Below are 27,520 nucleotides of genomic sequence, written 5' to 3'. Positions count from 1 at the left end.
CAGGCCTCCTCCTCCTCAAGCTTTGATCATGCTGCTTCTTTGTAAAGGTGTTGTGGATGAAAGGTCCCACAGGTTTTCAAGTACTGCAAGACTTGTGCATTACTTTTTTTTTTTTTTTTTTTACAAAATCAGACAACAGAACCATTAAAGTATTATTTTATAGCTATTAAAAATGACTCATTTGTTCGTTCTCACCTGCCTTTTCTGGGTAAACACAAGACAGATGTTGGAAAAACATAAACTTTAAAGCAGAAGTAGCAATCTGGTCGTTTTGGCTAACTTCTTGTCAGCCGATGGAGTTAGCAGTCCCCGCCCTCGTCCCTACGTCACCACATTCACGCGCATCCCTTGGCTGCACACACAGAGAGGACCGCCCCTTTATGCCGCTCTCTCTCCTCATTGGATAAAGGTTGTAGGATACAAGGAAAGTTTTCTCCTCGGCTTACAGCAGAGCAGAGTGACTGACAGACCCGTGTTTCAGACCAAACACTCTATATAAGTGATTGCTGTCGGAAGATATAACTATTTAAGACTTATATTAACACAAATATTCCGCTTACTTCTGCTTTAAGAAACAGGAAAGAAAAAACCTGGAGAAATCACAAATCATTTTGATAATATGACCTTCGACAGGCTGCCGTAGGAACAGCTGGAGAACATTTTAACAGATGTGCTGCACCATGTCAGTATTGTTTTTTAATTAAAATGACAAACCTCTCCGGATATCTGGTCGTCGTTCAGTGAACCAGCGCTGGTCGGTTGGTCGCACAAAGAGTGGAGCAGAACTGTGCTGCTTTGTGCAGCGGGCGACGGCCAAGCTTGTGATGACTGTTTACTCAGCCCCACTCCGACTGAACACTGCCACTATTCATCCCACGCCAACACACTCAGGAGCCCGGTGGAAAACTGGACACACACACATTGCAGACACACAGACATTACCATAATATCAGAGTTAAATGTCACTCTGTATAACACAGTGTTTTAAAATCTAAATATCATCTGACTTACTTAAATCTGTGTATCAAACAAACATACATATCCCAGACACATGGTTTAATAATAATCTCTGCCTCTTCTGCGCTGTGCATGCTGGGATATCCTCAATTCTACCATTGACCTTCAACAGGTGTAATCTATTGTGAGAGTGGATTTTAACACAAAGACCTTTCTTTGTGTGTTCATACTGTAGTCTTTCTCTCTCAGACTACACACACACATACACACATAAATACACACACATAGGGTGGGTGGGTGGGGGAGACTGTACCTGGGAGGATGTGGAGGAAAAGTAGCTACGTGTGAACTTTGACAGGAAGGTTTTCTGAGAACTGCAGTTGTGAACAAAGAAATGATCACTGTATGAAACAACAGAGGGTGAGGGGGAAAGAACAAAACAATGTGAAACCACTTAAACCACAACTTTAAATATTTGAACTTTAAGTTTTAAGTGAAAATACTTCTAAGATTATTACCTCGGAACGACTCTGCAACAAAACATCATGTACATGCACTTGATCGTAGCGACTATAAGAACAATGAATACAATAATATGTTATTATAATGAAGTCTTTTATGTTTTTAATGTACTTATACAGAATATAAGGAAAAACTGGCAGCTTCTTTAGCATTAAATGTGTAAAGGGAGTAGAACTGAGGTACAACAGCACCATCTTGTGGACAGATGCTGTCAGTCCAGATGTGACAAAACGCTGCACAGACAGAGCTGCATGTGACCACAGAAGAAAAAGAAGATTTTTCTTCAGCTGAAAGAGCAACTGATCAGTGTCACTGTGGATTATTAATGTTTTTATTGTGTCTTTAGAGACTAACAGTGAGAAAGTGGTGTTAAGAATGAATTTATTACACTTTTATCATGTTCTATTTAATTGTACATGTGTAAAGAATTTGTATTTGTGAAAAGAGACTGTGAATCAGGATCAGACAAAGATTTCAACTTTACCTCAAAACAGCTGAATTAGATGAAGTGAACAGATAAAACATAGTTTTGGTTTTTAACATAATAAACTTTGTATTTCAGACTTTAAATGTATCTTCTCAGGTATACTGTTTTAACCAGTTACAATCAAAACTACGAACTTTCTGATTTTCCCTTTGGGGGTTAATAAAGTTATTCTTATTCTTATTTTAGCATCCGATGAAAATATTTTGTTTCTTGGATGAAAAAGAACAATAACAATAGAACAATAACAAAAAGGCAAATCATTTCATAATTTCATTTTTGATATGTGAACTTTTAATAAAATTTCAAAGACATATATACATTGGTCATTTTTTATGCAGACTGTGCACAATTATTCTACTGATGATTCACTGCATATGTTCCAGTGTAAATGTGATAATACAAAACAGGAATTACCCTGTATGAAGAAGCTTCAGCGTGTTTTCATAGTGGACGTCCCTAAAAGCCAGATAAGAGAATAATTCCTCTGCTTTCTCCAGACTAGTCTGGGTCATGATAAACAGATTAGATTACTGTCTTCAAGTGGAGAACAGTGTTACCCTCTCCTTATATCCAGATGTGGACTTGTATTATCCTGACTGTCAACCTGCTGCAGCCACTCAAACGGACACACGGCTCAGTAGCAGCGTCAGAGAGAGGCTCAAACATGTTTAGGCTGTTCTGCTACAAACGCCAGAGGCTGAAAGAAGAAGACAGGAAGGAAAGGAAGGAAGCTGATTGGCTGCTCAGACGCTCCTGGTGGTGGTCAGACACTGGTTGACGACCTCCAGCAGGGAGGAGTTCTCCAGAGCTGCTGCCACTCTCTCCTTGTCTGCCAGCTGTTTGTTCACTGCACAATGTAAACAACAGAAATAAGACACAAGTCACGTAACAAATTCCTCACATTCAACGAGCAGTGACTGATAGCACAGTTCAGCTTTTATACTGTAGGTCATGGATACAAACAGTTATTTGAAGAAAATGGAAAAAACAAACTACCTGCTTCCTCTGATGCGTGAGTCCCAGGAGTGATGTGGACGTCGATCTGAGTGGAGGAAAAGACAAAACACTAGTAACCACCAGTAACGCTACATGTTTAACATTTAGACCAGTTTCAGTAAGAGTCAGATTTTAAGTAAGAATCAAATGATGTTGAATGTGTGTTTCTATAGTGAACAACACACACACACACGTACTTTGAACCTGTTGGGCAGGGAGCGCAGCAGCTTGACTTTGATGGACAGGCCGATGAGCGTTGCCATGCTGCAGTGAGGGATTGTGGGAGTGAACTCGATACCCACAAAGTTTTCTGCATCATTAACCTGAGAGTAAGACAAGCAGATAGAAAGAGACTTAATAAAACAAGACTCAATGTATTTTACTTCCCTAATTAAAAACTGCCAATAAGATTTCCTTCTCTCCATTTACTCTGTGGTAAATCTAAAAAAAAACAAACCAACTCAGTTACAGAGAGTCCGGTCCTTACATTGACTCTGATCTGCTCCACCACGTTGAGTTCTTCCAGAGACAGAGGATGCTCGGGGTCGTTGATGGATCTGATCAGATGTAACTTCAGTTAAAGAATTCAAGACAACAGAAACAAGTCCTGAACTACAGTATGACCCTGTCATTACACAGTCTTCCCATATAGCCAACACACAAAACATACTGTCATTTAAAAAACTTCTCAAGGATCATCTTATTGCTGCTGACCATGTGATGTGAACAATACAGATACTATTTTGAGCTGTTCTTACTTTTTGTAGTAGTGTAGTTTCTTTCTTTTCTTTTACATCATATGAATATATTGGTGCTCAGACACCAGTGCAGTGTCATAATTGTAATGTATAGTATGTACTTGCAAACCAGCAGCTTTGTCTTTCTTTCTTTGCAAAAGTACTTCTGTGTAATCTTATGATGTTAACAATGTTTGTTTTCCATTTTAATGTAGGCCTACTGGACCCCTGGAAGATTAGTTGTGGCCAAGGCGTCAACTCATGGGCATCCATATTAAACAATAAACAATTACGTCATCAATACTGTAAAAATAATGGTAAAACTCTTATGTTACACTCACTGTTCTTAAAGCAATAAAATTACACTTATTGTGTCCATGCAAATTCTCATTTGACATCTCTAGGAAATTGAATCAAGTCAACTGGACTAGACTGGTTAGTCTGAAAAAGCCTGAGTCATTCACCATTGTTCAGACCATAGCCAGTCTAGTCTACAGGAACTGATGAAGCCACTTGGATAAGGGGCGAAACGTATTCAAAAACAAAAAACAAGTCCAGTTGACTTGATTCAATGACCTCGAGATCACTTAACTTAGCCTACTCCTGTTTTATTGCCAATATATATGAATAACTTTTTTTTAATATAATTTGTAACATATACATACTCTATCTTACCTACTAAATAAAGAGCTAAATAATTATCCCACTGTTTAATCTCATCAGCCTGAGACACATGTAACATAATAGTATAGGAAAAGTCTCTTATAACTGTTTCTCTACGTTTGAGGTCAGCTCGGACATGATGCAACAACCTGTAACGTCAGAGAAAATACATGCTGCGTGTCTGAATATTACATAAACTACATTTTATAGACTATAAACATAACAATCAGATCTAAAAACTAGTAAAAAACCAGCGGAAGACAACAACAACAACAACATCAACAGGATATCGAAAATCTCTCTGTCGTCGATGGGGTCGTGGACGTCTTCATCCTCGTCGGCCGCCGTCATCAGCCTGTCCCCGGACCGCTGGAAGATCACAGGGTTGGCGTTCTCCAGGCGGGTTCCCCCGGACATCTTCACGCTTTGGTTTGGGTTTTAATCCTCGTTAAAACAGTAAAATATCAGTGTCTGAAACTGCAGCTCGCTGCGCAGAAACAAACCAAACACACTCCGCAAACACCGGCCGGAAACTACGGAAAGCGACGGAGCCCAAATAGAGTATAAAGCCTGTCTTAAAGAGACAGCGCACCAAGAAAAAAACTAACAAAAAAAGCACCACTTATAAAAACACAAATATAGGCTACTGTGACTAACTATTATCATCGTGAATAGAGATTGAATTTTTCGTATAGGTTTTTAAGCTATAGCTTTAAATTAGGGCTGGATAGTAGAAGCACAACTATTACATTCAAAGTAGGCCTACATTTTGAAGTAAATACTTGAGGTGTTTGTTCTTTACTTACAACTATACAACTATAACTATATTATATACAACTATATTTCAGCGTAAAACTTAAAACATTGTACTTTTTACCCCACTACATTTATTTCTCAGTAGCACATGCACACAGCCTACTGTTGACAGTGTAGTCACATAATCTTTGCTAAAATTGATCCAATCTATTATAACAGTTCTGCAGTAAATCCTCTATTGATTATGGATATAATATGTAGTTTGTGTTGATAATGTATTAGAAAGACAGGTGTTGATCAAACTGTGTGGAAATTAAATGTTCCTTTACTGTCTGGTTGTGACTCACCGTTTGTCCAGCAGGTGGCAGGATCTGCTCATTTTAGCTTTAAAACTGAAACACCATTAGTCTCATCTATTCTGTCTGGCCTGAACTACAAAAAGTAACTTGCACAGGCTACAAGTTTCCGTGTGTCTAATGACAGGTAAAAGTCATAATGAGTCATTTTAAAAGTCTTTTGATTGTGTGTAAGAAACTCAATCAAACACAACATAGGCTACAACTCATTCACACTGTAACTATGGCGTTAAATGACTCGGACTCTGCTTTTCATCTCTATGGATAATGGATCAGTGGGAAATGCAGAAGGATGAAATTCACTATATCTAACTCCTTTATAGTTGGTAATTAATCATGGTTAAAGTTGGGAGCAAATGAGCTCATATCGTACCAGTAATAGATGCCAGTTTTGCTGAAATCAGGGCGTTTCAGTTTTCAGCAGAGACTAATTTAACGAAAACCCTTTAAAGAAATAAAAACATTACATTCTTTAACGTTCTTCGCTTGTGCAATATTATTGAGATAATCACATCATCTGATGAGATGCGCCTGTGGTCACATCTGAGGTGCTGATTTCACAGAGACTGAATCTTAACGAGCTGCTGAAGTCAGTGGAAAATGCGGCAGACCGGTCGATATGAAAAGCTTCGTTTGAATATGTTCACCTTTTTTTAAAAAAAAGAAGAAAGAAAAGTGAATATAATGAGGTTGCATTACACTTCTGACACCGACATGACACTTTGTAATATAAATGTCACACAGAAGGGCAGCAGCAGAAGAAAAGGGCAAAAATATTTTACTAGTTATGGAAATCTGGGCAATGTTCAAGATCCACAAACTCTTTTTTAAATTATTAACCACAGTCACGTTTCTTTGCGTAGGAATAGTGTTTCTTTTTTTCTCTTGGTTCGTTGAAGGATTACAGATAAAGCACAAACACAGGAGTTAAATATCTCTGATTAATGCTGTGCACACCCACAAAGACAAGTGAGAGCAGATTGTCAAGACCCTGCTGAAGTTTCCTTGGTATAAAATTTCATCTGGTGGAAAAGAACAAAACAATTCAGCGTCCTGCTTGAAGTCACAATATTTGTGGGAAATGAACGCCGTTTGTGGCTGGTTAGTATTCAGACAGGTTTTCACTTCAACCTCTCTGCAAGGCATTTTAAAATTCTTAACATTGGAGATAAACCAGTGTGGTTGACACATGTACCAGCCCCACTGTCCTGGCCTGCAGCTGCCACACACTGTGTGTATTAGATGATTAATTCTGGTTTGTTCTTAGTGTTTCTGTGCACTGCAGGTCCCATATTTATATAGAACCAGATCTTAATCTTCGACTGCTGCTGACGGGCCCAGAGCCGAACACCTGATGTGCATGTAATGAGGCCGCAAAGCCGCTGACAACCGGTTACGCCACCTGTATTATAAAACGCACGCAGCAGGGCAGCAACTCGGAGAAACAATAGCAGAATATTTTCCTACAGCTGTGACCATTTGAATTTGATGTCTTTAGCATTAATCCATCAACACAGACAAGCAGTGGCGTGCGCAGACTTTTTTTTTACAAAAGAAAAAAAAGGGCACATACAGCTCATCCTTGCCACTGAAGAGAACACTTTAGCATGCATTTTGGCTCCCAAGAGGGCACTTAAGCACATATTTGTGTGCACACCACTGCAAATAAGGCTGGTTTATAGAGTCAATAACTTAACACGGTCTTAGTTTTACATTTATAGGGTCTGTTTGCTTCTAATGCACATCATCAGAACTGATGTGATGGAGTCTGACTAATTAAACACGGTCAGAAAAAGGCTGCAGTCACAGTCACACTAGAGCTCCTGCACTTCTGTTCTTAGCTTAGCTTCTCATATAATATCCAAAACAGCACCTGGCTCCACCTTTGATTAGCAGAGGAGCCCAAACTTTTCTCATTCTGGATGAAATCACAGCACACACTGAGGATTCGGGGTCCTTGAGATGTAGAAAATTGCATGAATTTGGTTCATGTTGTGTTTAAACAGGGTAAAAAAACTGAATTCAAATACTTGTTCACTCAGGAGGAGAGAGTCTTCAAGCTTTTTGAACAGAAACTCAACAGAAATGAGACTAAGACAAACACACACACACACAGTCCTGCATGTGTCTGTATGCAAATGTAGCTCCGAGGCCACAGTATGGAAATGACTGACTTGACTTTAGCATGGCGGCAACTTCACTGTTTTTTTCAGCTTTTCTGAAGTGATGACAATGCTGCAACCAATTATCGAGAAAAACACACATTTCAATCTGTCAGTTTTAGATTGTTTAAGATTTGTTACTGGGTGTATAATTGAGTCCAGAGGGAGCACAGCTTTTTGTACTGTAGCCTATAGCTTTATGGCCAGTAGAGAAGAGCGGGGGATGTATTATCCTGTATTTTGTTTGAGAGACTGTGGATCCTCAGAGAGATTTGCAGAAAGAAAGATACTCTCCATCATTTATGATTTACTGGACTGAATATTCAATCATGAGGTCAAAGTTAAGCAGATGGCTGAGAAATACAAATAAAGAGGTTGTTTTTGTTTGCTTGCTTGTTTAAAGAGGAACTATGCAGGATTTGTAGCTTAACTTTGCTACATTTTTACTTTAATGAAACAGCTTTGGAGTAATTGTGATGGTGACGTGTCATGAGGGAGAATGGAGGCTCTCTGCCTTCTATGTGTGAGATGCGAACTTAGGGCCTCCGACCCGGTGTCCCAGCTCTTGTCTCTGCACACTGCAACACAAAAGCACCCCATAACCTGTAATCTCTTATTTATGACATATTAAACTACACAAATATACACATCTTAACATGGTACTGTATATGATATATAACGTTATGTAACGGTCTATTGATTGATTTCTTGCCACTTTCATTGTAAACAAATGCACATGGCTGGGGGGAAGGTTAGCAAAACAGCGGGAAAGCAACCAGACTTGCATAGTTCCTCTTTAAGGCAGGAATATGGGCCGAACAAAGATGGACAATTTAGAATAAGTTGAGCATAAACCATAACCCATGTTCATGCATTTTGCACCATAAATAGAGAAAAAAAGACCTGTTGTTGTACTGTAGACATGACCATTTCACCTGCTGCACGAGGAAACATTGACCCTTCATTGATCATTTCTGTCTTAAGTGACCAATATATAATTAAGAGAAATCCAACAATCCTGAAATCTAACCTGCAAATATGAACAAGCAGTGCACAGAGCTGCCAGCCATCCAGCGTGGTCCTAATGTGCAATTGAGAGGCTAATAACTGTGTTTTGTATAATTGCAGCACTTTACAAATCTTCACATTTTCTATCCAAGCAGTCACTTTGTTGCTTCATTTAAATCTATTGTTGGTGTTTATTTCTATGTGTAAAGGCTGGTTGATGCTTTAATCACCTTAAAGTGTTTCAAAGGTACAAATTAACAACAAAATTCTCACCGACGCTTCAGAAGTGAAGTGTCTCATTTACCAAAACACTGTGACTTACCTGACTGTTTTTCATTTGGTGTTTCTACTCCAGGTGTTGGGGTTCGATGGGAAACTGAGTGAGAGTTAATTAATGATGTCGTTATTTGTCTTCAGGAGCGAGTCTGCAGGGAGACACAGAGGGAGAGAAAGAGAGAGAGGGGTAAACAGAGGGGCATGAAGCAGGTTGATTGTTCAGGCATTTGTTATCTTACATAATGGTCGAGGTTGTCGTCACACACTGAGCTGAATGTGAAGAAGGCTGATGAGACACACTTCAGTCAGGAGTGTGAGAAAATCAGTCTCAGTTCAGAAAGATCAGCCCGGTTTCCTGGAAATTATGTTTGTGTGCAACAAAATTTCCACAGGATAAACACTTTTCCCAGAGTTTTAATTGCAACAGGATTCATGTAATAAGGATATAATTTCAATTTATGTATTTGGCATGTTGTAAGTTTGTAAGTTTATGAAAGTCATGAAATTAGATCTATTTATTTTCTCAAGCTTTCAAACATAAATGTTTCAGATAGACATGGAGGTGGTTGACATGAATGATAAGCATATAAAGCACCTAATCATAACTATAAACATGTTAAACAAGGCTGTGGTTATTACAAGTCAATAGATTACCATTACAAATTTCAGGAACTGCTCAAAATCAGCTTCATTGCAATTATGTACCGTAAATATTCAAATAAAAGCTGAATCTCAAACAGATGCCCATCTCCTATCCTGGGCCGGTTCTGGCTTTCAATTAGAAGCCGGGTCAATTTCTATTTTCTGCAAGTTCTTGTGAATGCACAAAACCTCTCAAAGCCCCCGTTTCTAAGCTGTTTAATTCATGCTAGAGTTCTTAACGGGCCTGAAAATTAAAATGGGGGTCATTCCCACATGTGTTTAAGCCTCGGACCCCACATGGCCCAAGAAAAAAGGAAGCCTGTGGTCCATCCTGAGTGATTTGCATAATGTATTCGACCCAAACCCAGCGCAGCTGTTAAGAACTGACCCAAGGAAAGAGCCGGAGCTGAGACTATATACAGTCTATAGCCCGAACATGTATTCATTTAGAAGAAGTCAGAGTCATTTATTTGCCATTTTCAGTCAAATTTACATTGGAAAACAATTGCGAGAGATTCACACTTAAGACATAGGACTGTGAAACAAACGATAAGACAGTTGGGTACATAAAACATAAAATAAGATAAGAAGGACACTGCCGCCAGATATAGGCCCACAATTGCCTAAAAAGTTGAACTGGTGCCAATTAAACTTGGAAATGAATGTATACTCCAGGTCCAGCTCTTTCCTTCTATTCTTACTCTTTTAAACAGTAACAACAGAACTATTTCACAGTAATTTTCCAACTTTGCTGAGCATAAGATTTATTCAAAATTAAATAAAAGCATTTCAATCAGGATAGACCATTTACGACGAGAGAGCCAGGTTTGAAGATGAAGATGAAATTACATTTGTGAACAAAATAAACTTTGGCGCTTAGACCACGGGGTGTAGACCAGCTGAGTAAACTGATCTGGGGATGAGAAGCTTGCATCTGAAGAAGTTATATCCCCCCGGGCCTAGAAGCTTGAAGTCGCCTGATGAGGGAACTTCTCGGTTGAAGATCCAGATTAAGACAGTCTGTATCTTGATGAAGGTGGTGCCGGGGTGGAGGTGGGCTGAGAGTTTGCTGAAATGACGGCTGGATGACAGGAGAGAGAGAGGACTTTTAAATTTGACGCTAATGACTGATTGGTGGAAGAGAAAGAGGATGGCATACTGTGATTGGTTGAATTATGAGAATAAGGGTGGAGCGAGAGGATAGCGGGAAAACAGGGAAAGGGCTTTGCTAAGCTTCATGTCCCTGTCTCTAATATAAACTGGGTCAGTTTGGCAATTGAAAAGATTTAACTGAACAAATATCAGATAAAACCTCTGTGAGTTTAATTGTTTCTTGTGGTGACAAGTGTGGGTTTTGTAAGAAGAGCAGTGTGTCGTCGGCATAGAGGCTGATTTTACGATGTGTGTGTGGTGTGTGTATTCGCTTTGATGTTGTTTTGGCAAACGGCGGCAGGGGATACACCTCCTCTGCCGCTGATGACACTTATAAAACCATTAAGCCTTTTACAGTCAGTCGGTGTCTGCGCGTGTGGACATCTCAGATGTTTCATTTATCTCGATTGAATTTTACAAACTCGTGGTCTCAGTTGCAGATCTCCCGTCTGACTGGTGGTCTCGCTCCTCCTCACCAGCTCCACTCTCAGTTTATTTAATGACAGTCACACAGGCTGCGGCCGCTCAGACGCTGCTGAGGGGAAATGAGCCTTCACAAAGGAGTGAGCAACACGACAGCTCCCTGATAGCAACATGTAATAATTTACTGCCACAGATCTCTGCACTCCAGCACCGGCAACATTATCCATCAATCACACACGCGCATATTCACACGCCCACAGAGCTTCACACTCAGGCACACACTCATTCAACTCATGTAATGTTCTCTGTTGGAGTCTATTGGGGAGAAAAGGAGGTTGTGAATGAACTCCAACACTGTCACTCTGCTGTCTGCCATTTTACATAAGGCTATTATTGAACATGTCTTCATCCGCATTCATGTTTAAAGTAGTAAATCCTACACTGTCAACATGACACAGAACATCAACATTAACACTATATTATATAGATTAAGGCCATGCTATAATAATTTCTAAGATAAAGCGCCAGAACCAGAGTCGGGTCTTAACTCAAGCAGAAATACCACATTAAAGAATAACTTTTGATATTTAGTGATGTCGTATATACTTATAAAAGCACTCATTACACAAAATTGAGTTTAAGTTGACCACTTTACCTCAAATCAAGACCTTTTCTTAAACATACCAAGTGGCCCAGACCTAGCAAGACTGTGAAAATGAACAAGATAATAATCAGTCAAGTAAGTTTGAAAGTAATTATGTCTCATCTTTTGATTTCACACAGGTCAGTCAGTCTCTGGTCTCCTATGGGGAAGTCCTGTTATTCATTTCATCCTCCTCCCTGCTTGGTCAGACTCTCTCACCTGACCTGATTCTTTCTTTCTTTCCAGCAGAGTTTAATAAGCACCTGAAATACGGTGAAGTACAGCAATAGTAGTGATATAGCTGCCATGTGAAGATTATCACCATGGTTCAAAGAGACATCCTGTCAATGAATTAGAGGTTAGTTTTATCAAGCAAGCATGCTAAATATTCTCTTTTCGCTGCTTTTCTCTCACTGTAACTTGAATATGAGCATTTAACAATGTTTACCTCTCATGAAAATAGTCTTTATCTGCAGTCCTAGTTCAATCTACAGTTCAGGACTGGATCACAATTCATAAGGGGACTGTACATGTCATATAAATATTTATTTTGCATCGTTGCCAAATGGATTTTTAGAGAAATAAAAAGCACAGCATTTCCCATTAAAATAAATCGGATTAGATGTTAAAAATATCAAATAATTCACTTAAACATGGTGCAAATCTTCACAAGGTGGTATACATATCCTATAAAATATTATTTTTTAACTTGGAATGTAAATACTTTTATCAAGCAGAAGGAAAAAGTAATCCCTTATCTAAAGTGTGATTTGATCCTTGGGAAGAGTTTTGAAAAAAAGAGTTTCCTGCACATGAAATATTTGGGATAAAAAAAAAAAGAGCCAGAGCTGGAGGAAAGCTTGTTTTTTTCCCCTCCACACTGTCCTGTGTGGTCTGTGTATCTGGTTCAGATCCTCGCTCATTAAATTCTCAACACGATCTGCAAAGCTTAGCTTGATCACAGTTTTGAAGTTTGGTGTGGGCTGAGCCCGTGGAGGTCATGAATTTCCAGGCAGAGCTGCATCAGTTAATGCTCAAATCCATGCTGGCAAGAACAGAGGATGAGTTGGCTTTATTTTCTATTTTATTTTATTATTTTTGTGGAAATATTTCAGATGTTTGGGAAGATGGATCAATGCTTTGGCTTTTCCCCCCCTGCTCTGTTCCCTTGTGTTTGCTTCAGATTGACCGCTAAACATCTCGACGGCTCTTGTGTGTGGGATTCACACATATAAAAAAAAGAAAAGATCTGCTGGTGGAAGATTGCAAAATGGACACTTTTTGATGTCTGGTTTTCTTTATGCAGCAACGTTTCAGAGCCTTTTTGCTTTGGCTGGTCTTTTAATTTCTCCCAGCCGGGCATTTTGGTTAGTTTTATTTTGTAAAGCCTCTTTTTTTTATTAAAAAAAAAAAGCCCTCTTAAACAGCCACGGCTATGTGGAATTATCTTTTAAAAGCTATAAATGTAAAACCTTTTGAAGAGTCACCTCCTGTCAGATCTCCCAGTATGAGGGAGCTATGAAAAACCAGACTGCCTGGTGGTGAGAGAGACTCACATTGAATTGTGAAGACCTCAGTTCACACCCTGATTCTGGCAAACATCCAGACTTAAAAGCCAGAATATAGAGTTTCTAAGCGATTACAGCACTTTTCAGATACAGTCTTTCATGTTTTTGTTTGTGGAAATGGTGCAAAGTGTAAAGAAATTGACTGAGCAGCATGTTTATGTTCTAAAAGCAGAGAAACAATGGAGACAGATAAAAAAAACAACCCCAAAACAACAAGCTGACAGGCAAACAGAAAGACAGCCGAGCTTACTCAGCAGCCAGCCAACCAGTGAACCTGAGGACGGCTCGACACCGGGGGGTGCTGCTTGTTTTTCTCTCTTTCAATCAAATTTGTGTAAGATAGACTGTGATGAATGCACCTGCTGTTTGTGGAGAGATAAGGGAGAGAACACACCGGCACAGAGAGAGAGAGAGGGAGAGAGGGAGGGTTTCAGAGTTCAGAGCTGGAGGATCTTAACATTGTGGTACAGCGCGTGCAGACAGTGACACATGGGAGCGTGGAGGTAGAAAGTGTTTCATATCGACTCAACCTCACACACAAAAAAAACACAGAAACCAACATGTGAGCTCAGAGAATGTGTCAGACCTTCACGTGTTTAAATCCAGTGATGGGAGAGATACTTTTGAAATGTAATAGACTCTCTCGGTTACTAATTACCTGTTGTCTGCAGATGTGCCAGATGCTGCAAAGAGGCAGAGCTGATTAATGAGTGTTATAGGTTAATCAGCTGTTTTACAAAAACAACACATTCTGATGTAATCTCCTTTGTGATTACTGACATTATGATTAGTAGCTGTGATTTAAATAAATGTTTTTTCCTCAATAACAATATATTTTGTTGTTTAAATTACATACTAGATCAATCACAGTTGATTTACTCACTTGTAACCCCTCAGGTTAATCGTCTTTTCCACATAGTCTAAGAATGACTACTGTAGACCCATGTCATATAATGTTTGTAGTAGAAAAATGTGTTATTTTAATCGTGGCAATACAAAGTCTCATTGGTCACCAGTCAATGACGTCTCCGTGCACATGGGTCAGCCAAAAAGCTAAATGTACACAGACACCATGATGTCATAATAGCAGCTAAAGGTCCGCATATAGAGCTTGGAAAACATTGAAAAGCAGTATTTTAAGACTTTGTTTCTCATGAGATATAATGCTGACCTACTAATTAGAGAGTTTTTAGAGGTGCTGGTGGAGATTATTGGAAAAGCCATGTGTGTAAATACTATTTCTGAAAGGAAAACAAATTCATTCACAGTGGGCATCTTAGTAAGCAGGTTTCTGCATACCAGGATCCACTACAGTTTGCGTATAAGAAAGGAGTCGGTGTGGATGATGCCTTACTTTATATGCTACACAGAGTGTACAGTCACCTGGAGAAAGCTGGTACATCTGTAAGAATTTTATTTTTTGATTTCTGGAATGCTTTTAATACTATTCAGCCGCACATTTTAGTTAAGAAATTACTTGATTGGAATATGAATAGCTGTACTGCCCAATGGGTTATGGACTACCTCACTTGTAGACCCCAGTTTGTGAAAATGGGTAACGAGGTATCTAAAGCTATTTTGACAAACACAGGGGCACCACAAGGTACTGTTTTGTCTCCATTTTTATTTACTTTGTACACATCAGACTGTAGATCAAGCTTGTTGTCTGACTGTCATCTACAAAAATTTTCTGATGACTCTGCACTTGTAGGTTACATCACTGGAGACAAGTACACATCCTACTTAAGAGAAATAGACAGCTTTGTCAAATGGTGTGATGATAACCACCTCATTTTAAACTTAAACAAGAACTTGTAATTGATTTTAGAAGGAAAAAGACACCAATCACTCCGGTAATTATCAAGGATGTGGCTATTGAGGTTGTCCCCCACTACAAGTACCTTGGCATCCGTGTGGATAATAGGCTGGACTGGAAAGAGAACACCTGTGCTATTTTCACAAAGGCCCAGTCCAGGCTGTTTTTCCTCAGGAAGCTAAGATCATTTGATGTTAGCAGGCCACTCTTGAATGTGTTTTTTCATAGTATTTTAGCTAGTGTGCTTTTTTATGCTGTTGTCTGCTGGGGGTGGGGGTTGAAGTCTGAGGACAGACACAGGATTAACAAAGTGATCAAAAAAGCAGGTTCTATCATTGGTTTGCCTCCTGACTCCTTAGAGGTGGTCATGGAGAAGAGGGTGGGGAGGAAACTCTGGTGCATTCTGCACAATAAGGACCACCCACTCTATGTTTTCTTCCATGAACTGAAGAGTTCTTTTAGCAACAGACTGGTGATGCCGAGATGTTCCTCAGAAAGATTCAGGAGGTCTTTTGTATCTGGGGCAGTGAAGTTTTTTAATGAACATTGTTGTTAATTATTGTTGTTTTCTGTTGTGTGCTATGCTGAGTAATGCATTGCATTGCACTTATTGTACTGCCTGAGTTGTCAATGCTTGTCATGTTGTAGTCTTGTGTGTTGGATGTTGTGCGTACAGAGTGACAATCAATTTCCCTTCAGAGGGATTAATAAAGTAAACCAACCAACCAACCGAATACTTTGCATTCACAAGCACCATTTTACTATAAGGTTAGATGTGTGATCATGCACTTTAAAATAAATCTTTCCTTAACTCCATCCGTCTTCTTTTTTCCAGTGGTTATACTGCTCCTCTCAATTCGGAGCAGAGTTTTGTGTTATAAAGAGCTTTACCTTTAGTTTTCAGGTTCCTCAACAAATAATCTGCTAAAATACGTTGTTTGTCTTATTATTATGTCAGGAAATACTACAACGCTCCAGCTTTGTTCAAATGAATCTTTTATGGGCAGTTTTACGCCGAGACACAGAATCACTTTGTTGTTTGAAGCTTCAAGCTGGGGTGGATTTTTAGCACGAGAAAACAATACAACTGTGCAAATAAAACATTGATGCTCCACAGCATGTGAGTGTGCTCAGTCTCTATCCTGTGCACTCCATGTTTGTACACAGGTGCATGTGGACCTCATGGAGTTGGTTCATGTATAATGAACATTACGACTTCTTTTAACAGCAGGGCATTAAAATAATAATTATTAATCTGTTCTCATCATGTCCGGACTTCACCTCCACTCACTCACACAAAATACTGTTCAAACGACCACGGCGTCGGTCTCCACAGACAGAAATCATCAGCTCATGCATTTTTTATTTTTCCTGCAGCAGCAGTAAGAGCAGGATGTAGTAGCAGCCCTGGTTGGTCAGCGTTACCTCTGATTCATCAGTTAAAGGCAGTGCCACAATATTAATTCTTTGGGAATGTAGCACATTCACATTGCAAAAGTGCTAAAGTATAGTATAATAAAACAGTGGGATAATTCATTACAATGGAGGTGAGAGAAGTCTATTCACACATGTGATTTGTAATGAGATGGAAACACTGGAGCTAATCACAGCTGTGAAAAATGAATGTGCAAATGGGGATGAATCAGCTTTTTAATTACTTTTTCTTTATCTGCATGAACTTTATTTTCATTTGACCTGCTGATAACCTTAGAGGAACGCCACTGGTGCAAACTTGTTAACTGTGCAAAGTAAAAAGAAACAGAATTAGCATTTAGAAAAGTGTAATCAATCAGATTAATAATTATGACCAATTCTGTACATCTTTTCCTGTCTTTTCCTGTCTATCTATCTACTGGTCCGTCTATCTATCTACTGGTCCATCCATCCAGGGTTAGTCCAGGGTCTGTCTGACTGTCCCGTCCATCTGTCCATCCATCCATCCATCCATCTATTGGTTGGTCCATCCATCCAGGGTTAGTCCATTGTCTGTCTGACTGTCCACCATCCATCTGTCCATCCATCCATTGTCTATGCATCCACCTATCCATCTGTCTTTGCATCCGTTGGTTTATTGGTCCATCCATCCATCCATCTCCCTATCCATCTGTTAATCCATCCATCCATCTATCTATCTATTGGTTCAACCATCATCTGTCTGTCCATCCATCCATCCGTCCGTCATCTATCTATCTATCTATCTATCTATCTATCTATCTATCTATCTATCTATCTATCTATCTATCTATCTATCTATCTATCTATCTATCTATCTATCTATCTATCTATCTATCTATCTATCTATCTATCTATCTATCTATCTATCTATCTATCTATCGTATCTACTTTTTTTTATATAGTGTTGTGAGTTTTTATGGATGCTGGTTAAGTTACAGAGCCCAAAGTTACCCAAGGGTGTTTATGGATGTATCTAAAATAACAACAGAGTGACGAGTCGTATATAGTTCAAAGACAGTATGGAGGGGAACTGGGACACAGCTGAAGAGCACAACCCAACAGAAACCCACCGTGGTGCAGCCTGGAGGGCAGATCCAGGACCAGGTAACACGATCAGCCTAAAGAGGCTCCGGTCTGTAACAGCAGTGAAGAACAAACAGGTTGTAAAGAGTAAACGCTGTGGTTTAACTGCCTGGTAATGAGCAGCAGCAGCCGACTCTCTGTCTCTGGGCTCGGCCAACGGCTCCCGTCTCGTCGTTAGAGCAGATTGAGTCTCTGTTGACCTTTTACTGTAATTATGGTCTGTCAGGGCGGTCGCTCACTGCTCCCAGTCACATTCACATTCAGCTCCACTGCAAACAACTGATCTATCTATCCAATGGTCCAACCATCGTCTATACATCTATCCATCTGTCTGTCTGTCCGTCCGCCGTCCGTCCGTCCATCCATCCATCCATCCATCCATCCATCCATCCATCCATCCATCCATCCATCCATCCATCCATCAATCAATCAGTTTGTCTGTCTATCTATCGGTCCATCCATCCATTCATCATCTAACCTATACATTGATATTTCCACCTATCCATCCATCTGTTGGTCCAACCATCATCCATCCATCTATCTATCTATCTATCTATCTATCTATCTATCTATCTATCTATCTATCTATCTATCTATCTATCTATCTATCTATCTATCTATCTATCTATCTATCTATCTATCTATCTATCTATCTATCTATCTATCTATCCATCCATGCATCCATCCATGCATCCACCTATCAATCTATCTGTTGGTCTGATCCATCAATTGGTCCATCCATCCATCATCTATCCGTCTACCTATCCATCCATCTTCCACCTACCTATCCATCTGTCAATCTATCCATCCATCCATCCATCTATTGGTCCAACCATCATCTATACATCTACCTATCCATCTGTCCACTATCCATCTATCTATCCATCCATCTATCCAGTCCTGTTTTCCGGGTCAATGGAAACTTCCAGCTGGGCTCTGACCTATTTTCCTCTAAAATGAGTTGCCGTGAGAAGGGAAGTTGGTTTCTTTTTTATTTTTTTGAGGCGAGCTCTGGTGTCGCGCTGTGAGTTATGAGGGTTTCAGAGTTTACTGCCCTGACGGTCGGAGCAGCAGAGGCTGAGGAGAACAGGAACAAAGCAGCACGTTGAATTTTTTAGAAGAAAATCACCTTCTTATCCCTCTACAACGGTAACAGAGGATTGTGGCTGCGAAACGAACTATCAGACATTTCTCAGTGCAGGAAGCAAAGAGGGTGATGAAAAATAGTGTGAGGACAAAAAAAAAAACAACCTTACTTCAGAGATCCTACGTTTTAGTTGTAGATTTCTTGTTTGGGGTGAAACATTCACTGACACTGGTGTTTGGATTTCCAGTCAATTTAGAGGCTGCTGGCATTTCAAATGAGGACAACTCAGCTGGAATGTGGGATCAATAAAATATCACATTAATATTCCATGAGTAGTGATCTGGGTGGGGTGGGGGGAGTTGTACTGCACTCGTCTGCTGTTTAAAACAACTGGTCATGTCCCACTGTCTCACACCTACACCTCTCACCTGATGCAGGTATTTACTGTTTCCACATGAAGGGAAAAAACCTCAGAGCTGTTATTGTCACCTAACAATCGGCCATTAGTGGGTGGCTGTGATCACATTACAGTAAATAATGCACTCAAATCTTCAAAAGGTGATTAAAATGATAATAAAGAGAAGGTTTCCAATTTCTACTGAAGACAATACAGTTTTGTTTATTGACTTTAATGCTTTTATAAAACAAAGAACTGAGCTGGAGAGGAGGAAAGAGACACAGGCGGTCGGGATATTTTGCAGTTTGAAATAACAAAGCATTTTTTAAGGTTTAGCACGGTTTGATTCATAAAGATCAAATAAATATCTAACCAGCAAAACAAAGAAAAGGTTAAACGCTTCTAGACTGACAACTTTAGAAAGTAGAAGTACACACAGGATCCAGTATAACTTCATCTCTTTGATCGGCTCAGTACAGAGGACACACTGATCCACACTGACTTTTTTATTGAAATTTACATTGTTGGATATTAAATTGACTTTTATTATCAATCATGAAATTAATTTAATTTGAATAAAGGATTTAATCGGCTCCCTGCGTGTAATTTCTTTCCTTATTAAAGCCACTGTTCAATCCAGTTAATTTCTGTGGCCAATCTCACATCAGTAACCGATAATTTAAGACATGCGTAGGAATTCATTTGATTCTCATATTTGAATTTTTACATATTTTGAAGTTGAAATAGTCTAAACCATGTCTTGAAACTGACCAGGTGACTTTAATAAAACCTTGCTTCAGATGCAATATTCTGTAAAACTGAATCTTTGGCCGATGCTGCCTCCTCTCACACTACAGGTATTTACTCTGCACCATCTTTTGTTTTCTGCTGGCATTTGCTGCCAAGGTGATGAGATTCAATAGATTGTTCAGTGTGAGAGGGAGATCTCTATTAAGATAGGCCTGAGTGACTGCAGGCTTTAAGAGCCGAGCAGCCTCTCCAGCCAATAATGGGAATCACACCGGGCTGAAGCGGGACCGGGCGGAAGACGAGCAGCACCGGCTGAATAAAACCCCTGGGAAGCTGTTCTGCCTCACGGAGCGCTCTCCTGTATTTATGGACTCTTTTGTCCTATTTATGGACTCTATTAGAACAAAGGGCCGAGCATTTTGTTTTATTTATTCCACCTGTGTTTACAGGGAGCGTTTGCTTGTGCGTGTGCAAGAGTCAGACTGCTCTTCAGCAGGGCTGGCCTCACTTTGCTTTCCGGCTGTTCAGCAGTTAGTAAATCCCACAGTGCACTGTAGGTAATGAGAATGTGAAAGTAAAGATTTAGGACTTTTCTCATACACATCTGCAGGTTCCTAGAAAATGTCTTACACACAGTAAGTGATGTGTTGTGTATCCCAGGCAGCAGCAGAAAAACAGGGATAAAGAGACCAAACCCAGGGTGTTTAGTATGAACTCAACCAGTCTGTGTGCAAATTTTAACATTTGTTACTCTAAAGACCAGACTGTAGTGCTGAAGGAAGCAAAAATACTGCAGCAGGCTTAAAGCAGCAATCCTCCATCCACTCCAGTCTAATGAGTCAGACAGGCATCCTGCGGAGCTTCCCCGGGACTCAAACTCGTTGTGAGCTTGCGCACGACTTGCATTTACTTCACTAATCACTGGGAGAAAAAAAATGAGAGGGAAACATTGTGCTCCCTGTGATCTGAGAGTTTGCAGCCACAGCGTTAATCAAACAGCGGAGCAGCAGCAGAAGACGGCGACTCTCTCCTCAGCAGCAGCAGCACATGACTCATCAGGTCATCGGGTTATTGATCACTAGACTGGAGTTTAACTACAAATCCAACCAGTCCTGCAACCTGGACCACCACATAGTAGGAGTACCTAATCCTACCTGGCCTTGGCTGTCATGGTAACAGCCATAACACACGCATACTGTACAGACAGCACTGTGTCTACTCTTGTCACCATGGTTACCTTATTAATAATGGTCATGCCTTGGTTGGTTATAGGCTTAGGAAAAGATTTGATTCTGGATTAGATGAGTTCCCCCTAAACATTAGCCATCGTCTTTGTTTGTTGTCATGGTTACAAAGCATCTGGTTTCAAAGAGGAATCAAACAAAAGCTTTCGTGTGTCACATTCCTGTCTTCTCTTTATATGTGACCACACTTTTCTCTTTGCTCCTGTAGTAATAACTTCAACCACTAGATGTCGCCTGGCAACAAAATATAACTATAGGTCATAATGATAATACAGTAATAATAGGATGTTAGGGTCTCTATGTTTTATGGTTAAAGCTACGGCAGAAAAACATAAAGGAAATTTGCTTATGATATGTGATCCGGCTCTATTTTAACTTCCATGTATCAATATTCGTATGCAAATGTCACTGGGGACACGTGACAGATATGTCGACAATTTCCTCTATTTATGTTTCATTGATTTCATATAAGCCACCTGTGTAAAGTCAGTGAACCTGCAGATTTTGTCGGTCGTGTTGGCATGTACTGTTCAGGTCCTGGACTGCCTCCATCCTGAAAATCTAGTAGACCGTAGAGATGACAATGTTGGGATTGTCGTTCCTGTTTGAGCTGCCATGTTTGCAGGACAAATAAAGACCGACATCCAGAGGTCTCTCTCTAATAATAGCTCCCTTTGCTTTGTAGGTTTTTACAGCTGCTTTCTTTCTTCTTTTCTTTTTTTTCCATTTGCCTTCTACCCCTGATGCTTTCAAAGCATCTACGTTAGCTTGTGTTAGCTCTTGTTCGGAAAATGTCTCTGAGCTTTTGCATGATTTTTTATCTTTGAAGCTTTCGCTCCCTCCCTAAAGGTACAGGCTCCTAAGACTCGTTTACAAGCGTAAAAGCAAAAACACCCGCAGGATCAACACAAAGCAGACTCACTCTGACTGTATATCAGCCAGTAATGCTTGTTTTGTATCTTTCTCTTTTTTCCTTCCGCCAAATAGTGAATACAACAAACTGCAAAATGCCCGACTGCCAGTGTCTCTTCTTTTTCCTCCTACATCCTCCTCTGAAAAGATCCTCATCTGAATTTCTTCCCTGTCAGCGTCTGTGCGATAATCAGGATGTGACCCGGGGTGATGAGAACACGCGTGAGACAGTGTTTCGTGTATCATAGGTTGCCTTCTCCTTGGCACATACTGTATATCCGACTGTGGTTGGAGAGCAGGGGAAGAGGATCTGCTCTGGCTCCTCTAACCTTGCCTCAACACCTTTCAGCCGAACATGAAAGCAGATCTGCTGCTGTGTCTCTTTGTGTTTAGCTCGAAGCAGCAGCCTTTGTGTTTAACCCATGATGTAGCTGTGTTTTTGTACACAAATATAAAAGCTAAAGAACATCTTTAAAAAAAAAATTAAAAAAAAAGGCTTTTGGGACTTTTAGAAATGGTTTCTGTTCACAGTTTACGACAGACATGAATCAGATGTTTACTTTGTAGTCTCTTTAACAAGAGTTCAAACCTCAAACACATTTGTCCAGACCAAGCTTTGAGGCCACAACATTAATTAGTGTTATCAGTGTCTCAGCAGATGGATGAGCGTCTGACTGATGAGTGGGAAGTGATACACGCTGTTAAAACCCAAACTAACAAGGCCATAACCAACCAGACAAAGACAGGGTGCTGCCAAGGGAAGCAGGTGTGCCCAGTCAAGTCAAAAGACAATTTACAACAGAGTGGATTATTACTCTCACAACACGTTTTAGCTACAGTGTCAAAAGGAAATCTAGGACTGTGCTTACTGTTATCGATATTGTTACTGAAAAAAGGGGAACTATGCAAGTCTGGTCGCTTTTCCGATGTGTTGCTAACCCTCCCTTCGGCCATGTGCATTTGTTCACAACTAAGCCAGTGAGAAATCAATCAATAGAGCAGTACATAACAGAGACGAGAGCTGGGACATCGGGGCGGCGGCGCTGATCTTGCAAAGTTGTTTTTCAGCCAAGAGACGCTAGGTGGAAGGCAGAGAGCCTCCATTCTCCCTGCAACAGGTTGTATGTAATCTATTTAACCACCACAATTACGGTAAGGTAAAAATGTAGCATAGTTAAGCTAAAATCCTGCATAGTTCCTCTTTAACCTCATGTTTCATCTTTGAATGTCCAGTTTCAGTGGTGAGAAGAGCAATGAACAAGCCAAAAAGTTGAAAAGTCACTTTGAATTTTACATCTTTCCAAACAAATTGGCATCTCCATCATGCAGGTATTTCTTCATTAGACCATTGAAGGCAAATGTGCTCCTAGGAAACCATGGACGAACTTTGTTGTGTCACCATGTTAGAGAGAAATGCGTCCTCTTAACACCACGTCATAACTTAATAGTTGGCTTAGTTGATTCTCATCACCACAGCAAGATCTAAAACCTTAGAGGAAACCCCTGAGGCATAGGCGGCGCTATCAATAGGCTAAGGGAAGCTTAGCTTCCCCTAGATTGTCACAGAAAATGAAATAAAATGAAAAAATAAAATAATGTTTTTTTTTTCGTTGTTGTTTTTAAATTATATTTTAGAAAGAGGTGGGAAATACATTAAAACACACATTTTTAAAGTATTATCTATGTCGATGGTTTATTTATTTTTTATTTCAGTGGTATATGACTGGTTACCTGCGTCATTAAGTACACACGGCGTAGCTACAACGCGCAGCGTAGAAGCTTACCCCTTTGCCTCGCTATGCTACTGTAGTCACTGACAGTCCAGCGAAATTAAAAGAAAAAAGCCCGGTAAAACGGACATTAGAAGGTTTTTGAATATCAAAATTGACGAGTCCGAGAGTCCCATGAAGCAGCAGCAATGAAGCCGACCACGATGCTTCCACGACCGGCTGCCGCCTTCTCTCCTGCCACTGGCCTCCATGATGACACCGGCTGCCCCCCCCCGGATACCGGCCACTGCCCGCGAGTCACCGGTCTACCTCCGGACAGCCGCGCCCCCCCGAACACCTGCGCACACCCTCCTCCAGTCACTGGCCTAAGTTACGTCCAGACAGCAGCCCCGACCGCCCGGACACCTGCTGCCTCCCTCCTCCAGTCACCGGCCTACCTCTGGACACCTGTGTGAGCGCACATTCTCACAGGAGTTGCGCAACTGGATGAGGACAATGGCACAGCAGATACTGTCAACTCTGTTGCTTCTGTACATCGAGAGCGACAACTAAGAGGATTTAAACCTGAAGAAATAGTTGAAAAATATGACACAAACGCCCCGTGGCGTGCTGCTTAGGGTAAGAACATTGATTAGGTTAATTATGGGCCACTACAAAAGCAAAAAAAAAACAACAAAAAAAAAACAAGTAGAGAATGAAAGGAATCATTCTGCTGCATCTCAGTTTGATGAACATCAAAACTATATAGGCTACAGTATATCTGCCTGGGTAAAGACTTTTTTTTCTTTTTCTTTCTTTTTTTTGTCCCGTAGCTTCCCCATTCCTTCTGCCCTAGCGCCGCCTATGCCCTGAGGGCTTGAAGTTGCCCTGCAGAGATGACAGCGTACTTTTTTAGCTAAATAGCACTGGAACAACAGCTGACTTCCTGTTTCCTCCTTCTCCTCTTCTTTCTATTCTTCAGCTCTACAGCAGTACTACTACTAGTTTTAAAGACTGCCGTCATAGTGTAGCAAAGGATCAGGGGGTCTTGATCCGAGGGCTGTGTGAGAGATAGACTTTGAATACGATAGATAAAATAACATAACATAATAGCGGCTGCATGGCAGAAGTATTGTTCACCTATGGTATATTTTGCCCTTGCTAGTCACTCAGAGGGGGTATACTGAAGAATTTATGAATTACTATATCTAGTTAAATAACTGACCACGGGCCTTTTCTGTGACCTTGCTGCCTTGCAGTGCACCCAAACATCCCTTGTTGAAAAATGAATATCTTCCTCAAGGATATCGTGATGATACCTGTTGATGAAGTTCAGCATTACTGATTCATTCTGATACATTCATGCAGCCTAGGAAGCTCAGCTTGGCCCTGAGCGTTGTAAACATGGTGCTACTCATCCCAATGAAAGCCGCCGCTCACCTACAGTTGTTGCATGTTTGTTATGGAAGTTTCCCCCAGAGTCTTTCTTTGGCCTGAAACTGCTGTTCACATGAATGACAAAAATATCGAAATAAAAATCTTGTTGGACTCTTAATGGTGCCTAAAGGTCGCTGCAGATTTAGACAAGACACGAGGCTGTACATCCACGACATGGTTAGTTTGAAAGTTTAACAGCTAGCTTGGCTCCATCTGAATCTACTTACCAGCACCTGTTAAGTTCATAAAAACTGCATCTTATTCATTTAACTTGCGCAAAAAAGAGTTTTACAGTTGACAGAGAGATTAGTGGTTTCCCCTTGCAGCTCACTATAACCTGAGATGACATCCAAGCATCCAAGTATCAATAATCTGATCAATCCAACTCTTGGCAAGAAGTCAAATAATATTTAAAAGTCAAACTTCAGATTCAAAGGAGCTACAGTATTTGTACGTTTTTCTACTGTTTCTCTCTTTCTAAGTTATTCAGTCGTCTAAAGGAAACATTGTGCATTCAGCTTAAAACTTCAAACCTTTAAATTAGGATAATTTGGAGCTGCAGTTTTAAATGTTCACAAGTTCATTAATGCATTTCCCCCCCAACTCTCTGCCAACTTGCCAAATATGGGAAATTATCTCTACAAGCTTAAAAAAAATCCTTAGATCCCCCGTCACAACCGTCTCACTACCTGTTGTGTGATGTGTCTGTTCCTCTGAAAGTCATCCAGTCATCTGAAGCTGCCATGAATGAAGCAAATAAAACCTGAATGTCTGAGCTCTGTGAGGCGACGAACAGACGTTTACTGGGCGCCAAACATTTCATAGGCTCATACGAATTCTCGCCGCACACGGAGCAAAGGTACCAATTTTCTGTGACATTTTGGCTTGATGAGTGACGGGGGAATGGCATGTTCCTGAGTTTATGAGATTTATCCAGAAAGGCCAATCTTCTGATCAAAAAAGGCTTTTCTTCCACTTTTACACTGATTATTTGACGCACAAGCCAAAAAAAACTCTCCAACTTCACAACATTAAATCCATTATTGGATTGTGTTGTTAATTTCATTGCTACAATGAAAAGCCAGTTTCCTCTGCTGCAAACATGACAAGACGACAAGACAACGAGAAGAGATGCAGCCACGTGCGCATCCCGATACCTCGAGGGAACGCGACAAATGACACAGATGACAACAGATGAAAGCAGGATAACTAATTAGAGAAGATGTGTGGGGTGGGAGGATCTGACAGACACGTCACAGTCAAAGAGGTTTGATGTTTCCTTTTGTTTTGTCATCACACAGCAAGTCTTGATTTCAGTGAAAAACTGAAACTTCTATTTTGAAATAGCTGGGTACGGATTAGTTGATTTTCAGGTTAACTGTCCACATCGCATTAAACGACAATTGAAATTGAATGTGAACATTTATGACATCACTTGTTATATAACCACAGTTTAAATGAGTGAATTTCAATATGGCGCAATATGGTCCTGATTACACATTTAACTGCAGCCAGGACAACACTGATGTTCAGTCGCCTCGTTTGACATTTCTCATGTTAATTAGTGAATCTGTGTTCAGCGTGAGATTAAAACCTGACCTTCGACTCAGCGCCCGGCAAAGCTGAGTCACTGTCCACCGTCCAACAACCCACTCATTAAAGGAGAGACGAGGTAACATGAACAGGAACACAAAACAACACACACACCACTCTGAATATTGCACAGTTGAAGCGCCGTCTGTGACACAACAAAGCAAACAAAGCTCTGCTGTTTTTTTTCTTTCTTTTTTTAAATTTAATTAGAAACATTAGTGTGGGCGTTTTTTTGGTCCTGATCTGACTCATCTCACCCTGATCACAGCCTGCTCTGATTCACTTGTTAATAACTATGATGTTGTATTTACAGTATGTTCCCTGTGGCTACGACCACACTACTATGCTTTCCTTTTAAAATGTCCTCTGCTGTGTCAGCTGCCTGCTGCAGAATTTTTAGGTGCTGAAAACTGAGACTTTCGAAAACACGGCCGATCCTGATTGGTTTGAAAACTCTGATGTTTGGGGTTAGTCTGACGATGTGGAAACACAGAAAGTCGCTTTCTGATTGGGTCTTTATCATCATTAATTGGCAGAGGTGAAGGATAACGAGTTAACTAATATATGTGACACTAATTTTGCTTTTATTTTGTTTTTTATTGTGTGCTTTTTATACTTTGCTTTTAACTCTGTAGCACTTTGAGATCTTTTTTGATGAAATTGGGCATGCATTAGGAATAAAATGATTA

At 40.3% G+C, this 27,520-nt stretch overlaps 1 protein-coding gene and 1 long non-coding RNA gene across 2 annotated transcripts in view; both read right to left on the bottom strand.

The window, feature by feature from the left end:
- Positions 1–2,234: 2,234 nt before the first annotated feature.
- Positions 2,235–4,899, bottom strand: ciao2b (cytosolic iron-sulfur assembly component 2B). The gene is made up of 5 exons (XM_085799422.1): positions 4,653–4,899; positions 3,450–3,529; positions 3,160–3,285; positions 2,963–3,008; positions 2,235–2,813 (listed from the first exon to the last, which is right to left on the bottom strand). The coding sequence occupies exons 1-5, from the start codon at positions 4,777–4,779 to the stop codon at positions 2,710–2,712; spliced, it is 483 nt and encodes a 160-aa protein (XP_085655548.1). The 5' UTR covers positions 4,780–4,899; the 3' UTR covers positions 2,235–2,709.
- Positions 4,900–8,955: 4,056 nt separating this feature from the next.
- Positions 8,956–27,520, bottom strand: part of LOC146973171 (uncharacterized) — a 67,970-nt gene continuing 49,405 nt past the window's right edge. The window contains exon 3 of the long non-coding RNA XR_015037717.1: positions 8,956–9,069. This is a non-coding gene — a long non-coding RNA (uncharacterized LOC146973171). The remainder of the gene's footprint in view (positions 9,070–27,520) is intronic.

Source organism: Trachurus japonicus, chromosome 15 (genome assembly GCF_045865225.1).
Source record: "Trachurus japonicus isolate A0001 chromosome 15, Traja_1.0".
Taxonomy (NCBI): Eukaryota; Metazoa; Chordata; class Actinopteri; order Carangiformes; family Carangidae; genus Trachurus; species Trachurus japonicus.
This window is presented reverse-complemented; position numbering and strand designations above follow the sequence as displayed.